The 17,147-nt window shown below is 43.5% G+C and overlaps 1 protein-coding gene across 4 annotated transcripts; it reads left to right on the top strand.

Moving 5' to 3' along the window:
• Window positions 1–1,056: 1,056 nt before the first annotated feature.
• On the top strand, window positions 1,057–15,777 carry LOC129835610 (endonuclease domain-containing 1 protein-like). 4 transcript variants are annotated; one of them, XM_055901318.1, is made up of 5 exons: window positions 1,057–1,293; window positions 1,970–2,158; window positions 2,265–2,435; window positions 12,626–12,879; window positions 13,074–15,777. In XM_055901318.1, the coding sequence occupies exons 3-5, from the start codon at window positions 2,426–2,428 to the stop codon at window positions 13,656–13,658; spliced, it is 849 nt and encodes a 282-aa protein (XP_055757293.1). In that variant the 5' UTR covers window positions 1,057–1,293; window positions 1,970–2,158; window positions 2,265–2,425; the 3' UTR covers window positions 13,659–15,777. The 4 variants fall into 4 exon arrangements, with proteins under 4 accessions (XP_055757293.1, XP_055757294.1, XP_055757292.1 ...); XM_055901319.1 differs by having other exon boundaries at window positions 1,062–1,146; XM_055901317.1 differs by lacking the exons at window positions 1,057–1,293; window positions 1,970–2,158; window positions 2,265–2,435 and having other exon boundaries at window positions 12,203–12,879.
• The last annotated feature ends 1,370 nt before the right edge of the window (window positions 15,778–17,147 follow it).

Consider the following 17,147-nt stretch of genomic DNA (forward strand, 5'->3'; position numbering starts at 1 on the left):
TACCAGGCAGTGATGCAACCCGTCAGGATGCTCTCGATGGTGCAGCTGTAGAACATTTTGAGGACCTGGGGACCCACGCCAAATATGTTCAGTCTCCTGAGGAGGAATAGGCTTTGTCTTGCCCTCTTCACGACTGTCTTGGTGTGTTTGGACCATGATAGTTTGTTGGTGATGTGAACATCAAGGAACTTGAAGCTCTCAACCTGCTCCACTACAGCCCTGTCGATGAGAATGGGGGCGTGCTCGGTCCTCCTTTTCCTATAGTCCACAATCATCTCCTTTGTCTTGATCATGTTGGGGGAGAGGTTGTTATCCTGGCACCACCCGGCCAGGTCTCTGACCTCCTCCCTATAGGCTGTCTCATCGTTGTCAGTGATCAGGCCTACCACTGTTGTGTCATCAGCAAACGTAATGATGGGGTTGGAGTCGTGCCTGGCCGTGCAGTCATGAGTGAACAGGAGGTGACTGAGCACACACCCCTGAGGCGCCCCGTGTTGAGGATCAGCGTGGCGGATGTGTTGTTACCTACCCTTACCACCTGGGGGCAGCCCGTCAGGAAGTCCAGGATCCAGTTGCGGTGGGAGGTGTTTAGTCCCAGGGTCCTAAGCTTATTGATGATCTTTGAGGGCCCTATGGAGTTGAACGCCGAGCTGTAGTCAACAAACAGCATTATCACACAGGTGTTCATTTTGTCCAGGTGGGAAATGGCATAAATAATACAATGGTCATAAACTGTACAACACAAGCAGAGAAGAAGTCTAAGAACATTGGAATCATTGTGAATGCAGCTTAACGTTTTTGGGGGTCTTCCTGATTTCCTCGGTGCAAGAAATCCTGTCGGTGAATGTAGCCCCATCACAGGCCCCTGAGCCGGTGTAGGGATGTATTTTGGAGTGGACTGGGATTAAAGACGTATGATGTTTTTTTTAGTTGACGTGTTTTATTTTATATGATATCGTTCTACCTCTTATCCGGGATATGGTTTTTACGTTTCTTATTTAATACCTCGTCCAGCAGGTGGCGGTAATGCACCTTAACATTGGATGTCAACCGCCGTTAAACTCCATCGAAGAAGAAGACACTTTCCCTTCATCGGATCATTGTTTAAATCACAAGGAGAGTTACAGAGGAAGTATCTTTAATAAGGTTGGATGAAATGGATTGTAATCTTATTGCTACATCTGGGAAGTTGTAAGAAGAATGGAAAAGCGAATTGAAAACATTATACAGTTCTATCTCTGCAGTCATCTACCTATGATACCCGTAGCATTGGTTTGGTATCGGTAACTACCGGTACAATCAGCGGCCACTTGTCTGCATTTTCAATAATGTTTTTACAATCGTAGCTATTTTAATGCATACTATCGCTTAAATTCGTGCTTTGTTGTATGGTGTAAGACGTCTGTGAAGTTGTGAAATCGTGTTTACGTGATGCAGGCTACAGTACAGTAACTTTAGCATGCTACTGTACAATAGTTTATTTTCGGTTCCAGTGTATAACAGTTTTATTCAACATGTATCAGTCATGGATTAGCTAATACATGTATTATGTTATCTAGTTTAATGGTGTGATATTCGGGATATTTGCCTTGCATTTCAATCTGCACATGAATATGGTTCTGCAATGTATTGCAATGTTAGGTAGGCTACTCAAGTCCCTTGGCATTCTGCAAGCATGAATACTTTACAATAATGGAAGATATGCATTGTGTTAATCTTACTATTTGTCCATGTATTGAATGATACACAGCTTTCCATAAATGCAGTGTGGACTTTTTACAGATGAAACCCCTTCCATTATGACACTCCCTTCCTGTATCTGTCATAAAGGCCTGTGCATTCTTTGTCCTTTAGTTACACAACTAAATCTAGTATCTGTCACTTACCTTTCATGCTGTAGATCTGCTGTCATGGTGCTGAGAATGCTTAGTACTGTATCTGTCACTTATGTATTCTCTGTATGTATTAGGTATGAACCCTTGGACATACAGGTACCTCCAGCGCTCCCTCCTGCCTCACGTTCGGCCCCTGTCCCTGGTGATCTACCCCAGGCCCTCTTGTATCCACCCCAGGCTTCTGAACTTGCCCTGGTGGGGCGAAGACCAGCAGAAGAGGGTAAAGTCCTTCGTGCCTCCAAGCCCTGCCTCAAAGTGCTGAGGTGAGTTATTTAAATAATAAATGAGAAGCTTAGAACTGACTTTTGAATATGTGTTAATGTTGTGTGAACTATTAGTATTTTAACTCTCTCTCTCCCTTAAATGCAGCTGGTGATTCCAGAGAGCCGGCGGGCATCTCTCAACAAGAAGCAGCAGTGGATTGACCGGATGCTGTTTACCAGGAGCCTCCTACAGAGCTCACAGTTCATCACTGTCCTTTCCCTGGTGGGGTGAAGACCAGAAGAGGGTGATGTCCTTCCTGTCTCAGAATGTGCTGGGGTGAGTTTTTCCATAATAAATGAGCAGCTTAGAAATGGTCATTTAATATTTTCTTCTCTCATGATCTATCAATGTCTCAGGATGCCACTGGGTAAACATTATCTTACTGATTAACTTTTCTGTGATGATATGTGGAAGAAGATGTGTCTGAAGTAAACAGAGGAACTGGCCTAGAGTTAGTCCTGTCTGGTATAATTAGTGGTCAAGACTGGACAAGGAGGGTTGGATAAACTCCTCTCTATGAAGATGAGTCCTGTCTGGTATAATTAGTGGTCAAGACTGGACAAGGAGGGTTGGATAAACTCCTCTCTATGAAGATGAGTCCTGTCTGGTATAATTAGTGGTCAAGACTGGACAAGGAGGGTTGGATAAACTCCTCTGTATGAAGATGAGTCCTGTCTGGTATAATTAGTGGTCAAGACTGAACAAGGAGGGTTGGATAAACTCCTCTCTATGAAGATGAGTCCTGTCTGGTATAATTAGTGTTCAAGACAGGACAAGGAGGGTTGGATAAACTCCTCTGTATGAAGATGAGTCCTGTCTGGTATAATTAGTGGTCAAGACTGGACAAGGAGGGTTGGATAAACTCCTCTGTATGAAGATGAGTCCTGTCCGGTATAATTAGTGGTCAAGACTGGACAAGGAGGGTTGGATAAACTCCTCTGTATGTGGAACAGGTGTGACTATTTATCATGTGTAACAATCAAACCTCCCTATTGGCTGTGTGTTCCACATTCTAAAGTAGAATCATCATTTTACTGGCTGAAATATTGTCCAGAAATGACCTCATTGGACAGAAAGGGGAACTCCTCCCCACACGCATGTTGAACAAATATAATGTTTCCCTGAAACAAAGGATTCCTGTAGTTTCATGAAATAAGAAATGTATTCATAGTATATCATACATCATACAAGCCAACATTCAATAGCAACACTGCTATTGCTTGTTTAGTTTCTCAACATTCCCAAGAGGTTTTATATAAATCCATTGAATACTTTTAGTTTTATTGAAGAAGAAAAAGGGTTTTGAGTCCCTAAAGTAAATATACTTGCTGCTTCTCTTTTTGTTAAATTATTGACCTGTGGAACATTCACCTACTGGGTCAATTGTAACATTTAATATCCGCCACTTGGTTGAATTGTAAATGACTGGTACGTCCTAGGAACATACTTAGTGTGTAATGGTAGCTGAGATATGTTGTTTGTATAAAAATATTATTAATCTAACTTAAATAATATTTTCATAATAAACTGAAGTCTAAAAGTGTTAGTTTGTTCCCCAGCCTCCTCTACTCTTACTGAGAAAAGGCCTCAACTGAAGAATCTACAGCTGCTGAGTCTGAGGTGTTAATCAGTCCAGTGCTGCTCTGACCACAGTGTTGTTAGGAACCACATTTTCTAACTCTACATACACAGCCTTGTGTCAACTCTTACTGTGACCTACTTCAGTTACTGGAAATAAACTCAGCAGTGGTCAGACCACAGAATACACCAACATAAACACCAATAAATGAAACATCCATTATTGCCATATTCTGGTTTCCATTAAATGTGTTAGAGGCCAAATCAGAGGTGGAAACTTGATTGAAATTTGATTGCTTCCTCCGTTTCATTCAGTTGTCAAGACTGGACAAGGAGGGTTGGATAAACTCCCATCTATGAAGATGTGTCCTATCTGGTATAATTAGTTGTCAAGACTGGACAAGGAGGGTTGGATAAACTCCTCTGTATGAAGATGTGTCCTGTCTGGTATAATTAGTGGTCAAGACTGGACAAGGAGGGTTGGATAAACTCCTCTCTATGAAGATGAGTCCTGTCTGGTATAATTAGAGGTCAAGACTGGACAAGGAGGGTTGGATAAACTCCTCTGTATGTGGAACAGGTGTGACTATTTATCATGTGTAACAATCAAACCTCCCTATTGGCTGTGTGTTCCACATTCTAAAGTAGAACCATCATTTTACTTGCTGAAATATTGTCCAGAAATGACCTCATTGGACAGAAAGGGGAACTCCTCCCCACACGCATGTTGAACAAATATAATGTTTCCCTGAAACAAAGTATTCCTGTAGTTTCATGAAATATGAAACTGATTCATAGTATATCATACGTCATACAAGCCAACATTCAAGGCAACACTACATGTAAACAATTAGCAAATAAACGTCCACACCTTTAAATCACAACTACAAAGGTAATTTTACATGAAGTAAATAGTAATTAAGTAAAATTGTGTGACCTGCTTCAGCTGTTTAACATTTTTATGGTGATTGAAGAAGTTAAAAATGTTTTACTTAAGTGAAGCAGTCATTTTAAATATTATCCATGAAGGTAGGGTAGACTGGGGAACAAAGTAACACAGGGTCAGTTGTAACAGATAAATTAGTCCAATTAGAAACCAGGTATAAATCTCTTTTTCAATGTAATAATGGTTGGTTAGTGTCTACATGACCAAGAGATTTTGTTTAAATCCATTGAATACTTTTAGTTTTATTGAAGAAGAAAAAGGGTTTTGAGGCCCTGAAGTAAATATACTTGCTGCTTCTCTTTTTGTTAAATTATTGACCTGTGGGACATTCACCTACTGGGTCAAGTGTAACATTTAATTCCCTCCACCTTTGGTTGAATTGTAAATGACTGGTACGTCCTAGGAACATACTTAGTGTGTAATGGTAGCTGAGATATGTTGTTTGTATAAAACATATTATTAATCTAACTTAAATAATATTTTCCTAATAAACTAAAGTCTAAAAGTGTTAGTCTGTTCCCCAGTCTCCTCTACTCTTACTGAGAAAAGGCCTCAACTGAAGAATCTACAGCTGCTGAGTCTGAGGTGTTAACCAGTCCAGTGCTGCTCTGACCACAGTGTTGTTAGGAACCACATTTTCTAACTCTACACACACAGCCTTGTGTCAACTCTTACTGTGAACTACTTTAGTTACTGGAAATAAACTCAGCAGTGGTCAGACCACAGAATATGCTGTTAGGTTCTATTACTAGAGTGAGAACTTGAACCAAACCAAGTTTATTCTTCCCAGAGGGTCAAACCAGCTGCATTAGACACAGACATGGTTTCCCCTGGGGTAGTATACAGTCTTGGCCAAATGTTTTGGGAATGACACAAATATTAATTTCCACAAGGTTTGCTGCTTCAGTCTCTTTAGATATTTTTGAATACTGAAGAATAATTACAAGCATTTCATAAGTGTCAAAGGCTTTTATTGACAATTACATGAAGTTGATGCAAAGTGTCAATATTTGCAATATTTGACCCTTTTTTTCAAGACCTCTGCAATCTGCCCTGGCATGCTGTCAGTTAACTTCTGGGCCACATCCTGACTGATGGCATCCCATTATTGCATAATCTGTCACGTTCCTGACCTATTTATGTTAGTTTGTTATGTGTGTTAGTTGGTCAGGACGTGAGGTTGGGTGGGCATTCTATGTTTTCTGTTTCTGTGTTGGTTTTGGGTTGCCTGGTATGGCTCTTAATTAGAGGCAGGTGTTTGGCGTTCCTCTAATTAAGAGTCATATTTAGGTAGGCGTTGTCACAGTGTTCGTTGTGGGTGATTGTCTTCCGTGTCTGTGTAATTGTTTGCACCATACGGGACTGTTACGGTTTGTTCGGTTTGTGTAGTCTAATTGTCCTATTCGTGCGTTCTTCTTGTTTTATGTGAGTTCGTCGTATAGGTCTGTCTACACCGTTTGTTGTTTTTGTTAGTTTAGTCATTTTCGTGTTTTGTTAAATAAATTATGTCGTTAAACTCCACTGCGCCTTGGTTCGATCACTACTCCTCCTTTTCGGTTGAAGAGGAGGAGGACCGCCGTTACAGAATCACCCACCAGAATGAAGCCAGAACCAAGCAGCGGAGTAAAAGGAGGAAGGGACAGGAAAAGAAGGAGGAATGGACTTGGGACAATATATTGGACGGGAAAGGTTGCTACACATGGGAGGAGATCCTGGCTGGTAGGGATCGCCTCCCATGGGAACAGCTGGAGGCACTGAGGAGAGCAGAGGCAACCGGAGAGAGGAACCGGAGTTATGAGGGAACACGTCTGGCACGGAAGCCCAAAAAGCCCGTGAGTAACACCCAAAAATTTCTTGGGGGGTGGCTAAGAGGTAGTGGGCCAAGGGCAGGTAGGAGACCTGCGCCCACTTCCCAGGCTTACCGTGGAGAGCGGGAGTACGGGCAGGCGCCGTGTTACGCAGTAGAGCGCACGGTGTCTCCTGTACGAGTGCATAGCCCAGTGCGGGTTATTCCACCTCCCCGCACTGGTAGGGCTAGATTGGGTATTGAGCCAGGTGTCATGAGGCCGGCTCAACGCGTCTGGTCTCCAGTGCGTCTCCTCGGGCCGGCATACATGGCACCTGCCTTACGCATGGTTTCCCCGGTTCGCCTACATAGCCCGGTGCGGGTTATTCCACCTCCCCGCACTGGTCGGGCTACCGGGAGCATTCAACCAGGTAAGGTTGGGCAGGCTCAATGCTCAAGAGTGCCAGTACGTCTCCACGGTCCGGTATTTCCGGCGCCACCTCCCCGCCCCAGCCTAGTACCTACAGTGCCTACACTACGCACTAGGCTACCAGTGCGTCTCCTGAGCCCTGTTCCTCCTCCACTTACTCTCCCTGTAGTGCGTGTATCCAGTTCGGTGCCTCCAGTTCCGGCACCACGCACTAAGCCTCCTGTGCGTCTCCAGAGCCCTGTACACACTGTATCTTCTCCCCCTACTAATCCTGATGTGCTTGTCCTCAGCCCGGTGTCACCAGTGCCGGTACCACGCATCAGGTATAGAGTGGGCTTTGAGAGTACAGTGTGCCCTGTCCCTGCTCCCCGCACTAGTGTGAGGGTGCGTGTCCTTAGCCCGGTGCCTCCAGTTCCGGCACCACGCACCAGGTCTACAGTGCGCCTTATCCGGCCAGAGTCATCCGTCTCACCAGCGCCATCTGAGCCATCCGTCTCACCAGCGCCATCTGAGCCATCCGTCTCCCCAGCGCCATCTGAGCCATCCGTCTCCCCAGCGCCATCTGAGCCATCCGTCTCCCCAGCGCCGTCTGAGCCAGCCGTCTGCAATGAGCCTGCAAAGCCGCCCGTCTGCCATGAGCCTGCAAAGCCGCCCGTCTGCCATGAGCCTACAGAGCCGTCCGCCAGACAGGAGCCGCTAGAGCCGCCCGCCAGACAGGAGCCGCTAGGGCCGTCCGTCAGACAGGATCTGCCAGAGCCGCCAACCAGACAGGATCTAACAGAGCCGCCAACCAGACAGGATCTGCCAGAGCCGCCAACCAGACAGGATCTGCCAGAGCCGCCAACCAGACAGGATCTGCCAGAGCCGTCAGCCTGCCATGAGCGTCGAGAGCCGTCAGCCTGCCATGAGCGTCGAGAGCCGTCAGCCTGCCATGAGCGTCGAGAGCCGTCAGCCAGCCATGAGCGTCGAGAGCCGTCAGCCTGCCATGAGCGTCGAGAGCCGTCAGCCTGCCATGAGCGTCGAGAGCCGTCAGCCAGCCATGAGCGTCCAGATTCGTCAGTCAGCCAGGAGCTGCCCTTCAGCCAGAAATGGCTATATACCCAGAACTGCCCCTCAGTCCAGAGCTGTCTCTCTGTCCGGAGCTGCCTTTCAGTCCGGAGTTGCCCCTCTATTATGATCTCCCTCTCTATCTTGATCTACCTCTTTATTCTTATCTATCCCTCTGTCTTGATTAATCTCTCTGTCCCGGTGCTGTTCATGTCATTGATGTTACGAAGAGGATTTTGTGGGGGTAAATTGAGGGTGGACATTTGTAGAGGGAGAGGGAGGCTAGGATTGACTATGGTGGGGTGGGGACCTCGCCCGGAGCCTGAGCCACCACCGTGGTTAGATGCCCACCCAGACCCTCCCCTAGACTTTGTGCTGGTGCGCCCGGAGTTCGCACCTTATGGGGGGGGGTAATGTCACGTTCCTGACCTATTTATGTTAGTTTGTTATGTGTGTTAGTTGGTCAGGACGTGAGGTTGGGTGGGCATTCTATGTTTTCTGTTTCTGTGTTGGTTTTGGGTTGCCTGGTATGGCTCTTAATTAGAGGCAGGTGTTTGGCGTTCCTCTAATTAAGAGTCATATTTAGGTAGGCGTTGTCACAGTGTTCGTTGTGGGTGATTGTCTTCCGTGTCTGTGTAATTGTTTGCACCATACGGGACTGTTACGGTTTGTTCGGTTTGTGTAGTCTAATTGTCCTATTCGTGCGTTCTTCTTGTTTTATGTGAGTTCGTCGTATAGGTCTGTCTACACCGTTTGTTGTTTTTGTTAGTTTAGTCATTTTCGTGTTTTGTTAAATAAATTATGTCGTTAAACTCCACTGCGCCTTGGTTCGATCACTACTCCTCCTTTTCGGTAGAAGAGGAGGAGGACCGCCGTTACAGAATCACCCACCAGTCTCTTAAATAGCCGCCTTTTAATAGCTGGGTGAGAGCACACATTTCAAACACCTGGTCGGAATGGATTGTTTGAGAGGTTACCATGGGGACGGGGACTAACATTGAATTGTCTACTAAATAGAAAACAGCAAAAAAAAAAAAAAAAACGTGTATCATCACCCATTTGACATCCCATTATTGCATAATCAATGCTTGGAGTTTGTCAGAATTTGTGGGTTTTTGTTTGTCCACCCGCCTCTTGAGGATTGACCACAAATTCTTAGTGGGATAAAGGTCTGGGGAGTTTCCTGGCCATGGACCCAAAATATCGATGTTTTGTTCCCCGAGCCACTCAGTTATCACTTTTGCCTTATGGCAAGGTGTTCCATCATGCTGGAAAAGGCATTGTTCATCACCAAACTGTTCCTGGATGGTTGGGAGAAGTTGCTATCGGAGGATGTGTTGGTACCATTCTTTATTCATGGCTGTGTTCTTAGGCAAAATTGTGAGTGAGTCCACTCCCTTGGCTGAGAAGCAACCCCACACATGAATGGTCTCAGGATGCTTTACTGTTGGCTGGCATGACACAGGACTGATGGTAGCGCTCACCTTGTCTTCTCCAGACAAGCTTTTGTCCGGATTCCCCAAACAATCGGAAAGGGGATTCATCAGAGAAAATTACTTTACCCCAGTCCTCAGCAGTCCAATCCCTGTACCTTTTGCAGAATATCAGTCTGTCCCCGATGTTTTTCCAGGAGAGAAGTGGCTTCTTTGCTGCCCTTCTTGACACCAGGCCGTCCTCCAAAAGTCTTCGCTTCACTGCGCGTGCAGATGCACTCACACCTGCCTGCTGCCATTCCTGAGCAAGCTCTGTACTGGTTGTGCCCCGATCCCGCAGCTGAATCAACTTTAGAAGATGGTCCTGGCGCTTGCTGGACTTTCTTGGGCGCCCTGAAGCCTTCTTCACAACAATTGAACCGCTCTCCTTGAAGTTCTTGATGATCTGATAAATGGTTGATTTAGGTGCAATCTTACTGGCAGCAATATCTGTCACGTTCGTCGTCCACCTCATCTGAGGATGAGTAGTAAGAAGGATCAGAGGACCAATGCGCAGCGTGATATGAATACATCGTTACTTTTATTAACGAATAACACTGAATAACCATACAAAACAATAAACGGACAAACGAACGAAAACGCAACAGTCCCGTATGGTGACATACACAAAGACACAGAAACAGGAACAATCACCCACAACCCACAATACAAAACAGGCTACCTAAATATGGTTCCCAATCAGAGACAACGACTAACACCTGCCTCTGATTGAGAACCATATCAGGCCAAACACAGAAACAGACAAACTAGACATACAACATAGAATGCCCACTCAGATCACACCCTGACCAAACAAAACATAGAAACATACAAAGCAATCTATGGTCAGGGCGTGACAATATCCTTGCCCGTGAAGCCCTTTTTGTGCAAAGCAATGATGACGGCACGTGTTTCCTTGCAGGTAACCATGGTTGACAGAGGAAGAACAATGATTCCAAGCACCACCCTCCTTTTGAATCTTCGTCTGTTATTCGAACTCAATCAGCATGACAGAGTGATCTCCAGCCTTGTCCTCGTCAACACTCACACCTATGTTAATGAGAGAATCACTGAGATTGATCACTGAGAGAATCACTGTCAGCTGGTCCTTTTGTGGCAGGGCTGAAATGCAGTGGAAATGTTTTTGGAAGAATCAGTTCGTTTGCATGGCAAAGAGGGACTTTGCAAATAATTGCAATTCATCTGATCACTCTTCATAACATTCTGGAGTATATGCAAATTGCCATCATACAAGCTGAGGCAGCAGACTTTGTGACAATTAATATTTGTGTCATTCTCAAAACTTTTGGCCACAACTGTATACCCCATTCTGGGTGGAGTCTCCTCCTCATCACTACACATTACATCATTATTTCTAGGCAGGGATCTGAGTGATATGAGCCTTAAACGGTTCCTCCCCTTATCAGTACTGCCTCATGTGACCATGTTTCCCTGCATTCAGCCCCTCCCAAGCTTCATTATGGCTCCCCTCATGCCTCCATTATACCTAATGATTCCAAATAATTACAGCTCAGAAACCAAACCTACACCAACATAAACACCAATAAATGAAACATCCATTATTGCCATCTTCTGGTTTCCATTAAATGTGTTAGAGGCCAAATCAGAGGTGGAAATGTGATTGACATTTGATAGCTTCCTCCGTTTCATTCAGTTGGACACATCTTCCTCCGTTTCATTCAGTTGGACACATCTTCCTCCGTTTCATTCAGTTGGACACATCTTCCTCCATTTAATTCAGTTGGACACATCTTCCTCCGTTTCATTCAGTTGGACACATCTTCCTCCGTTTCATTCAGTTGGACACATCTTCCTCCGTTTCATTCAGTTGGACACATCTTCCTCCGTTTCATTCAGTTGGACACATCTTCCTCCGTTTCATTCAGTTGGACACATCTTCCTCCGTTTCATTCAGTTGGACACATCTTCCTCCGTTTCATTCAGTTGGACACATCTTCCTCCGTTTCGTTCAGTTGGACACATCTTCCTCCGTTTCGTTCAGTTGGACACATCTTCCGCCGTTTCATTCAGTTGGACACATCTTCCGCCGTTTCATTCAGTTGGACACATCTTCCGCCGTTTCATTCAGTTGGACACATCTTCCGCCGTTTCATTCAGTTGGACACATCTTCCTCCGTTTCATTCAGTTGGACACATCTTCCTCCGTTTCATTCAGTTGGACACATCTTCCTCCGTTTCATTCAGTTGGACACATCTTCCTCCGTTTCATTCAGTTGGACACATCTTCCTCCGTTTCATTCAGTTGGACACATCTTCCTCCGTTTCATTCAGTTGGACACATCTTCCTCCGTTTCATTCAAAGTTGGATACATCTTCCTCCGTTTCATTCAAAGTTGGACACATCTTCCTCCGTTTCATTCAAAGTTGGACACATCTTCCTCCGTTTCATTCAGTTGGACACATCTTCCTCCGTTTCATTCAGTTGGACACATCTTTCTCCGTTTCATTCAGTTGTAATCATATCTGTAATGTATGTGAGGCCTTTGAGACATCATACTAAATAAGTTGACTTGCTGGTCAAGGGAAATGCAAGTTTACTTCTTTTATTTGCTGATTCAGAGACGCTAAGCCTTGTGGGATATTAATGAATGTGAACTCAGCAACCGTAATTCCAGAACAGTCCCACTGTTGTAATAGTGTGATGTGTATCTTCTGACAGACTCTATGCTGAGTAAAGTCATGTTTTTATCCTAAAACGTTGTTCTACCAGAACCACAGTGTGGATGCAGTCACTATTTAGAGCAGTCTAATCTCATTCACCCAGAACTATAATCTTGTGTGATTAAGTTCTGGGTCCATACGTGTTAGAAACTACAGGTGAGTCACATGTTATTTGTTACAGCAGTTTCCATGGAAACATACAGAGGAGTTTATGCAAATCAACTCTTTCTGTCTTGACACATGAAGGAGGAGTCTCTGAAAACCTATTTAAAGCAGTCTGTCCTGACTCAGATCAACAGTCTCCAGTCTACCAACTGGTCTCTGAAATAACTATTTAAATCAGTCTGTCCTGACTCAGATCAACAGTCTCCAGTCTACCAACTGGTCTCTGTAACTTCATCTTTGTCTCTGTGGTGTACAGTCTTCAGGTGATGATGGGGGTATTGAATCATCTCTCTACTCTCCTCCTTCTCTCTCTCCTTCCTCCTGCTCTCTCTCATGTAGTGAAGAAGTTCAGTGATGTTCCACAGTGCAAGAGTTTCTTCCTGAAGGGGACAACTCCAAATCTCCCAGGTATTTTGGTTGGTGGGATATTCAAGGACGATGGCCGCTACAAGCCGATCTGCCAGAAGTACAAAAACTTCTACAGGTTTGCAACTCTCTACGACACATTCAACAGGATCCCTGTGTTCTCAGCCTACACCTTCACTGGTAATACAACGGGTCGACCAATAGATCGCTGGATGATCGAGCCTGGGGTAGGACTAATGTTTTGTCATATAACATAACATGTGTATTTGTTGACTGGTATATATCACAGACAGTTATGTTACAGAATATAGAACTACCACTATGGAGGGTATAGAGACTTGATTGTCTTGATTGTGAAACCCCCCCAAAAAAGAGAGCGTTTATTGTACAGAACTTGTGAATGAATGATTGTTTCCTGCAGCTCGAAAGGGTAAACCGCACTGAAATGCAGATACAAGAGGGAGGCAGATACGAACACCAGGCTGAGCAAAATGACTATAAAAACTCAAAATATAGAGGGGTGAACAGAGGTCACCTCTTCCCAAGTTCACATGCTCATGACCTTGATACTCAGACGTCCACCTTTACCCTGACCAACATCGTTCCCCAGGTGGTGTCCTTCAACGATGGCAGCTGGAAGACAATGGAGAGAAATGTCAGAGGAACTCTGAAGCTTAACTGTAAGGATGCTAACGACCAGATAAAAGCCTATGTGGTGACTGGAGCAGTTCCCAACAACAACAAAACCAAACTGAACAACCGAGTGAACATCCCGGGTCTCATGTGGACAGCCTTCTGCTGTGAAAACAAGAAGTACAAGAAGAACAAGAAGTGGATGGCCGGAGCATACTGGGGGTTGAACAAGGAGGGGACGGGGGCATTGGATCAACAAACCTTGGGAGCACTCGAAATCATGTTGAACAGATATTACAAAGGTCAAGATGGTCCTGTCAAGGTGTTCCCAGAAGATTGTCCAAGAGGTCCTAAACCTACCACTTCCCCCTAACCCAGTTGGAAGAATTCCTTCCGTAGTGAGGAATCTTTACAATTCCATGAGAAATAGTTCTGGAAGGATCTTTGGATGATCTGGGTACAGATGCTCACACCATATCAACAAACTATCATTACTGTTAGACTAATGATTATCAGGGTTATAATGGTAATGAGGGTTATAATGGTAATGAGGGTTACAATGGTAATGGGGGTTGTAATGGTAATGGGGGTTGTAATGGTAATGAGGGTTATAATGGTAATGAGGGTTATAATGGTAATGAGGGTTGTAATGGTAATGAGGGTTATAATGGTAATGAGGGTTTTAATGGTAATGAGGGTTATAATGGTAATGAGGGTTATAATGGTAATGAGGGTTATAATGGTAATGAGGGTTGTAATGGTAATGAGGGTTGTAATGGTAATGAGGGTTGTAATGGTAATGAGGGTTGTAATGGTAATGAGGGTTGTAATGGTAACGAGGGTTGTAATGGTAACGAGGGTTATAATGGTAATGAGGGTTACATATGTACACTTTCAATTGTAATATTTTTCTCTTCTATGTCTATATATATCTATAGTCTATACTCTTCTCTCCCCTCTCTACCCATCTCTTCTATGTCTATATATATCTATAGTCTATACTCTTCTCTACCCATCTCTTCTATGTCTATATATATCTATATTCTATACTCTTCTCTCCCCTCTCTACCCATCTCTTCTATGTCTATATATATCTATATTCTATACTCTTCTCTCCCCTCTCTACCCATCTCTTCTATGTCTATATATATCTATATTCTATACTCTTCTCTTCCCTCTCTGTCCATCTCTTCTATGTCTATATATCTATATTCTATACTCTTCTCTTCCCTCTCTGTCCATCTCTTCTATGTCTATATATCTATATTCTATACTCTTCTCTTCCCTCTGTCCATCTCTTCTATGTCTATATCTATCTATAGTCTCTACTCTTCTCTCCCCTCTCTGTCCATCTCTTCTATGTCTATATATATCTATAGTCTCTACTCTTCTCTCCCCTCTCTGTCCAACTCTTCTATGTCTATATATATCTATATTCTATACTCTTCTCTCCCCTCTCTACCCATCTCTTCTATGTCTATATATATCTATATTCTATACTCTTCTCTTCCCTCTCTGTCCATCTCTTCTATGTCTATATATCTATATTCTATACTCTTCTCTTCCCTCTCTGTCCATCTCTTCTATGTCTATATATCTATATTCTATACTCTTCTCTTCCCTCTGTCCATCTCTTCTCTGTTTATATCAAATATAAAAAGTATGTAAGGGGACAGAATTCTATTTTAATAAATAAAATACAGTTTAATTCCTTGATGATGTGCTGCCATTACTCTTGTTAATGTTAATAATTAGGCTTCCAGCAGGGTTGAGGTCAATTCCATTTCAATTTCAGTCAGTTCTAGAAGTACACTGGAAATCCATTTCTCTGCAATGCTTTTCAATGAGGAACATTTGGAATTGAAATAAAATTAACCCCAACCCTGGCCTACAGTTTGTCAGGTTGTGACTTCCTTATGACTGTTACCATGGAGATACTAGTATATGTTCTGAATGTAATTCTATCACTGTTACCATAGAGATACTATTATATGTTCTGAATGTAATTCTATCACTGTTACCATAGAGATACTATTATATGTTCTAAATGTCATTCTATCACTGTTACCATAGAGATACTATTATATGTTCTGAATGTAATTCTATCACTGTTACCATAGAGATACTATTATATGTTCTGAATGTAATTCTATCACTGTTACCATAGAGATGGTATTATATGTTCTGAATGTAATTCTATCACTGTTACCATAGAGATACTATTATATGTTCTGAATGTAATTCTATCACTGTTACCATAGAGATACTATTATATGTTCTGAATGTCATTCTATCACTGTTACCATAGAGATACTATTATATGTTCTGAATGTAATTCTATCACTGTTACCATAGAGATGGTATTATATGTTCTGAATGTAATTCTATCACTGTTACCATAGAGATACTATTATATGTTCTGAATGTAATTCTATCACTGTATGTATCCATCTTCTTCCCATCTGAAGGAATAAACATCTATAATGAATGAAGCCTGTGAGAGTCTGGTGTTTTGTTCTCATGATGTTTAAATGTAACCATGTGACTCCAAAATGTTCCAATTCAACATTAAACCACATTATTTGAGCTAAAAATATAAATTATTGAAAGCACTATTTTAGTTGTCAGTTATTCATTCAAACTTTTCCATAACTACATGTCCAACCAGCCATGGCCCAGCATACAAGAAGCTACCATGTCTCTAAACATACCAGGAGCTGGTCAAGAAGCTACCATGTCTCTAAACATACCTGGAGCTGGTCAAGAAGCTACCATGTCTCTAAACATACCTGGAGCTGGTCAAGAAGCTACCATGTCTCTAAACATACCTGGAGCTGGTCAAGAACCTACCATGTCTCTAAACATACCTGGAGCTGGTCAATAAGCTACCATGTCTCAAAACATACCTGGAGCTGATCAAGAACCTACCATGTCTCTAAACATACCTGGAGCTGGTCAAGAAGCTACCATGTCGAAACATACCTGGAGCTGGTCAAGAAGCTACCATGTCTCTAAACATACCTGGAGCTAGTCAAGAAGCTACCATGTCTCTAAACATACCTGGACCTGGTCAAGAAGCTACCATGTCTCTAAACATACCTGGAGCTGGTCAAGAAGCTACCATGTCTCTAAACATACCTGGAGCTGGTCAAGAAGCTACCATTTCTCAAAACATACCTGGAGCTGGTCAAGAAGCTACCATGTCTCTAAACATACCTGGAGCTGGTCAAGAAGCTACCATGTCTCTAAACATACCTGGAGCTGGTCAAGAAGCTACCATGTCTCAAAACATACTTGGAGCTGGTCAAGAAGCTACCATGTCTCAAAACATACCTGGAGCTGGTCAAGAAGCTACCATGTCTCAAAACATACCTGGAGCTGGTCAAGAAGCTACCATGTCTCTAAACATACCTGGAGCTGGTCAAGAAGCTACCATGTCTCTAAACATACCTGGAGCTGATCAAGAAGCTACCATGTCTCAAAACATACCTGGAGTTGATCAAGAACCTACCATATCTCTAAACATACCTGGAGCTGGTCAAGAAGCTACCATGTCTCTAAACATACCTGGAGCTGGTCAAGAAGCTACCATGTCTCAAAACATACCTGGAGCTGGTCAAGAAGCTACCATGTCTCTAAACATACCTGGAGCTGGTCAAGAAGCTACCATGTCTCTAAACATACCTGGAGCTGGTCAAGAAGCTACCATGTCTCAAAACATACCTGGAGCTGGTCAAGAACCTACCATGTCTCTAAACATACCTGGAGCTGGTCAAGAAGCTACCATGTCTCAAAACATACCTGGAGCTGATCAAGAACCTACCATGTCTCTAAACATACCTGGAGCTGGTCAATAAGCTAC

Source organism: Salvelinus fontinalis, chromosome 36 (assembly GCF_029448725.1).
Source record: "Salvelinus fontinalis isolate EN_2023a chromosome 36, ASM2944872v1, whole genome shotgun sequence".
Taxonomy (NCBI): domain Eukaryota; kingdom Metazoa; phylum Chordata; class Actinopteri; order Salmoniformes; family Salmonidae; genus Salvelinus; species Salvelinus fontinalis.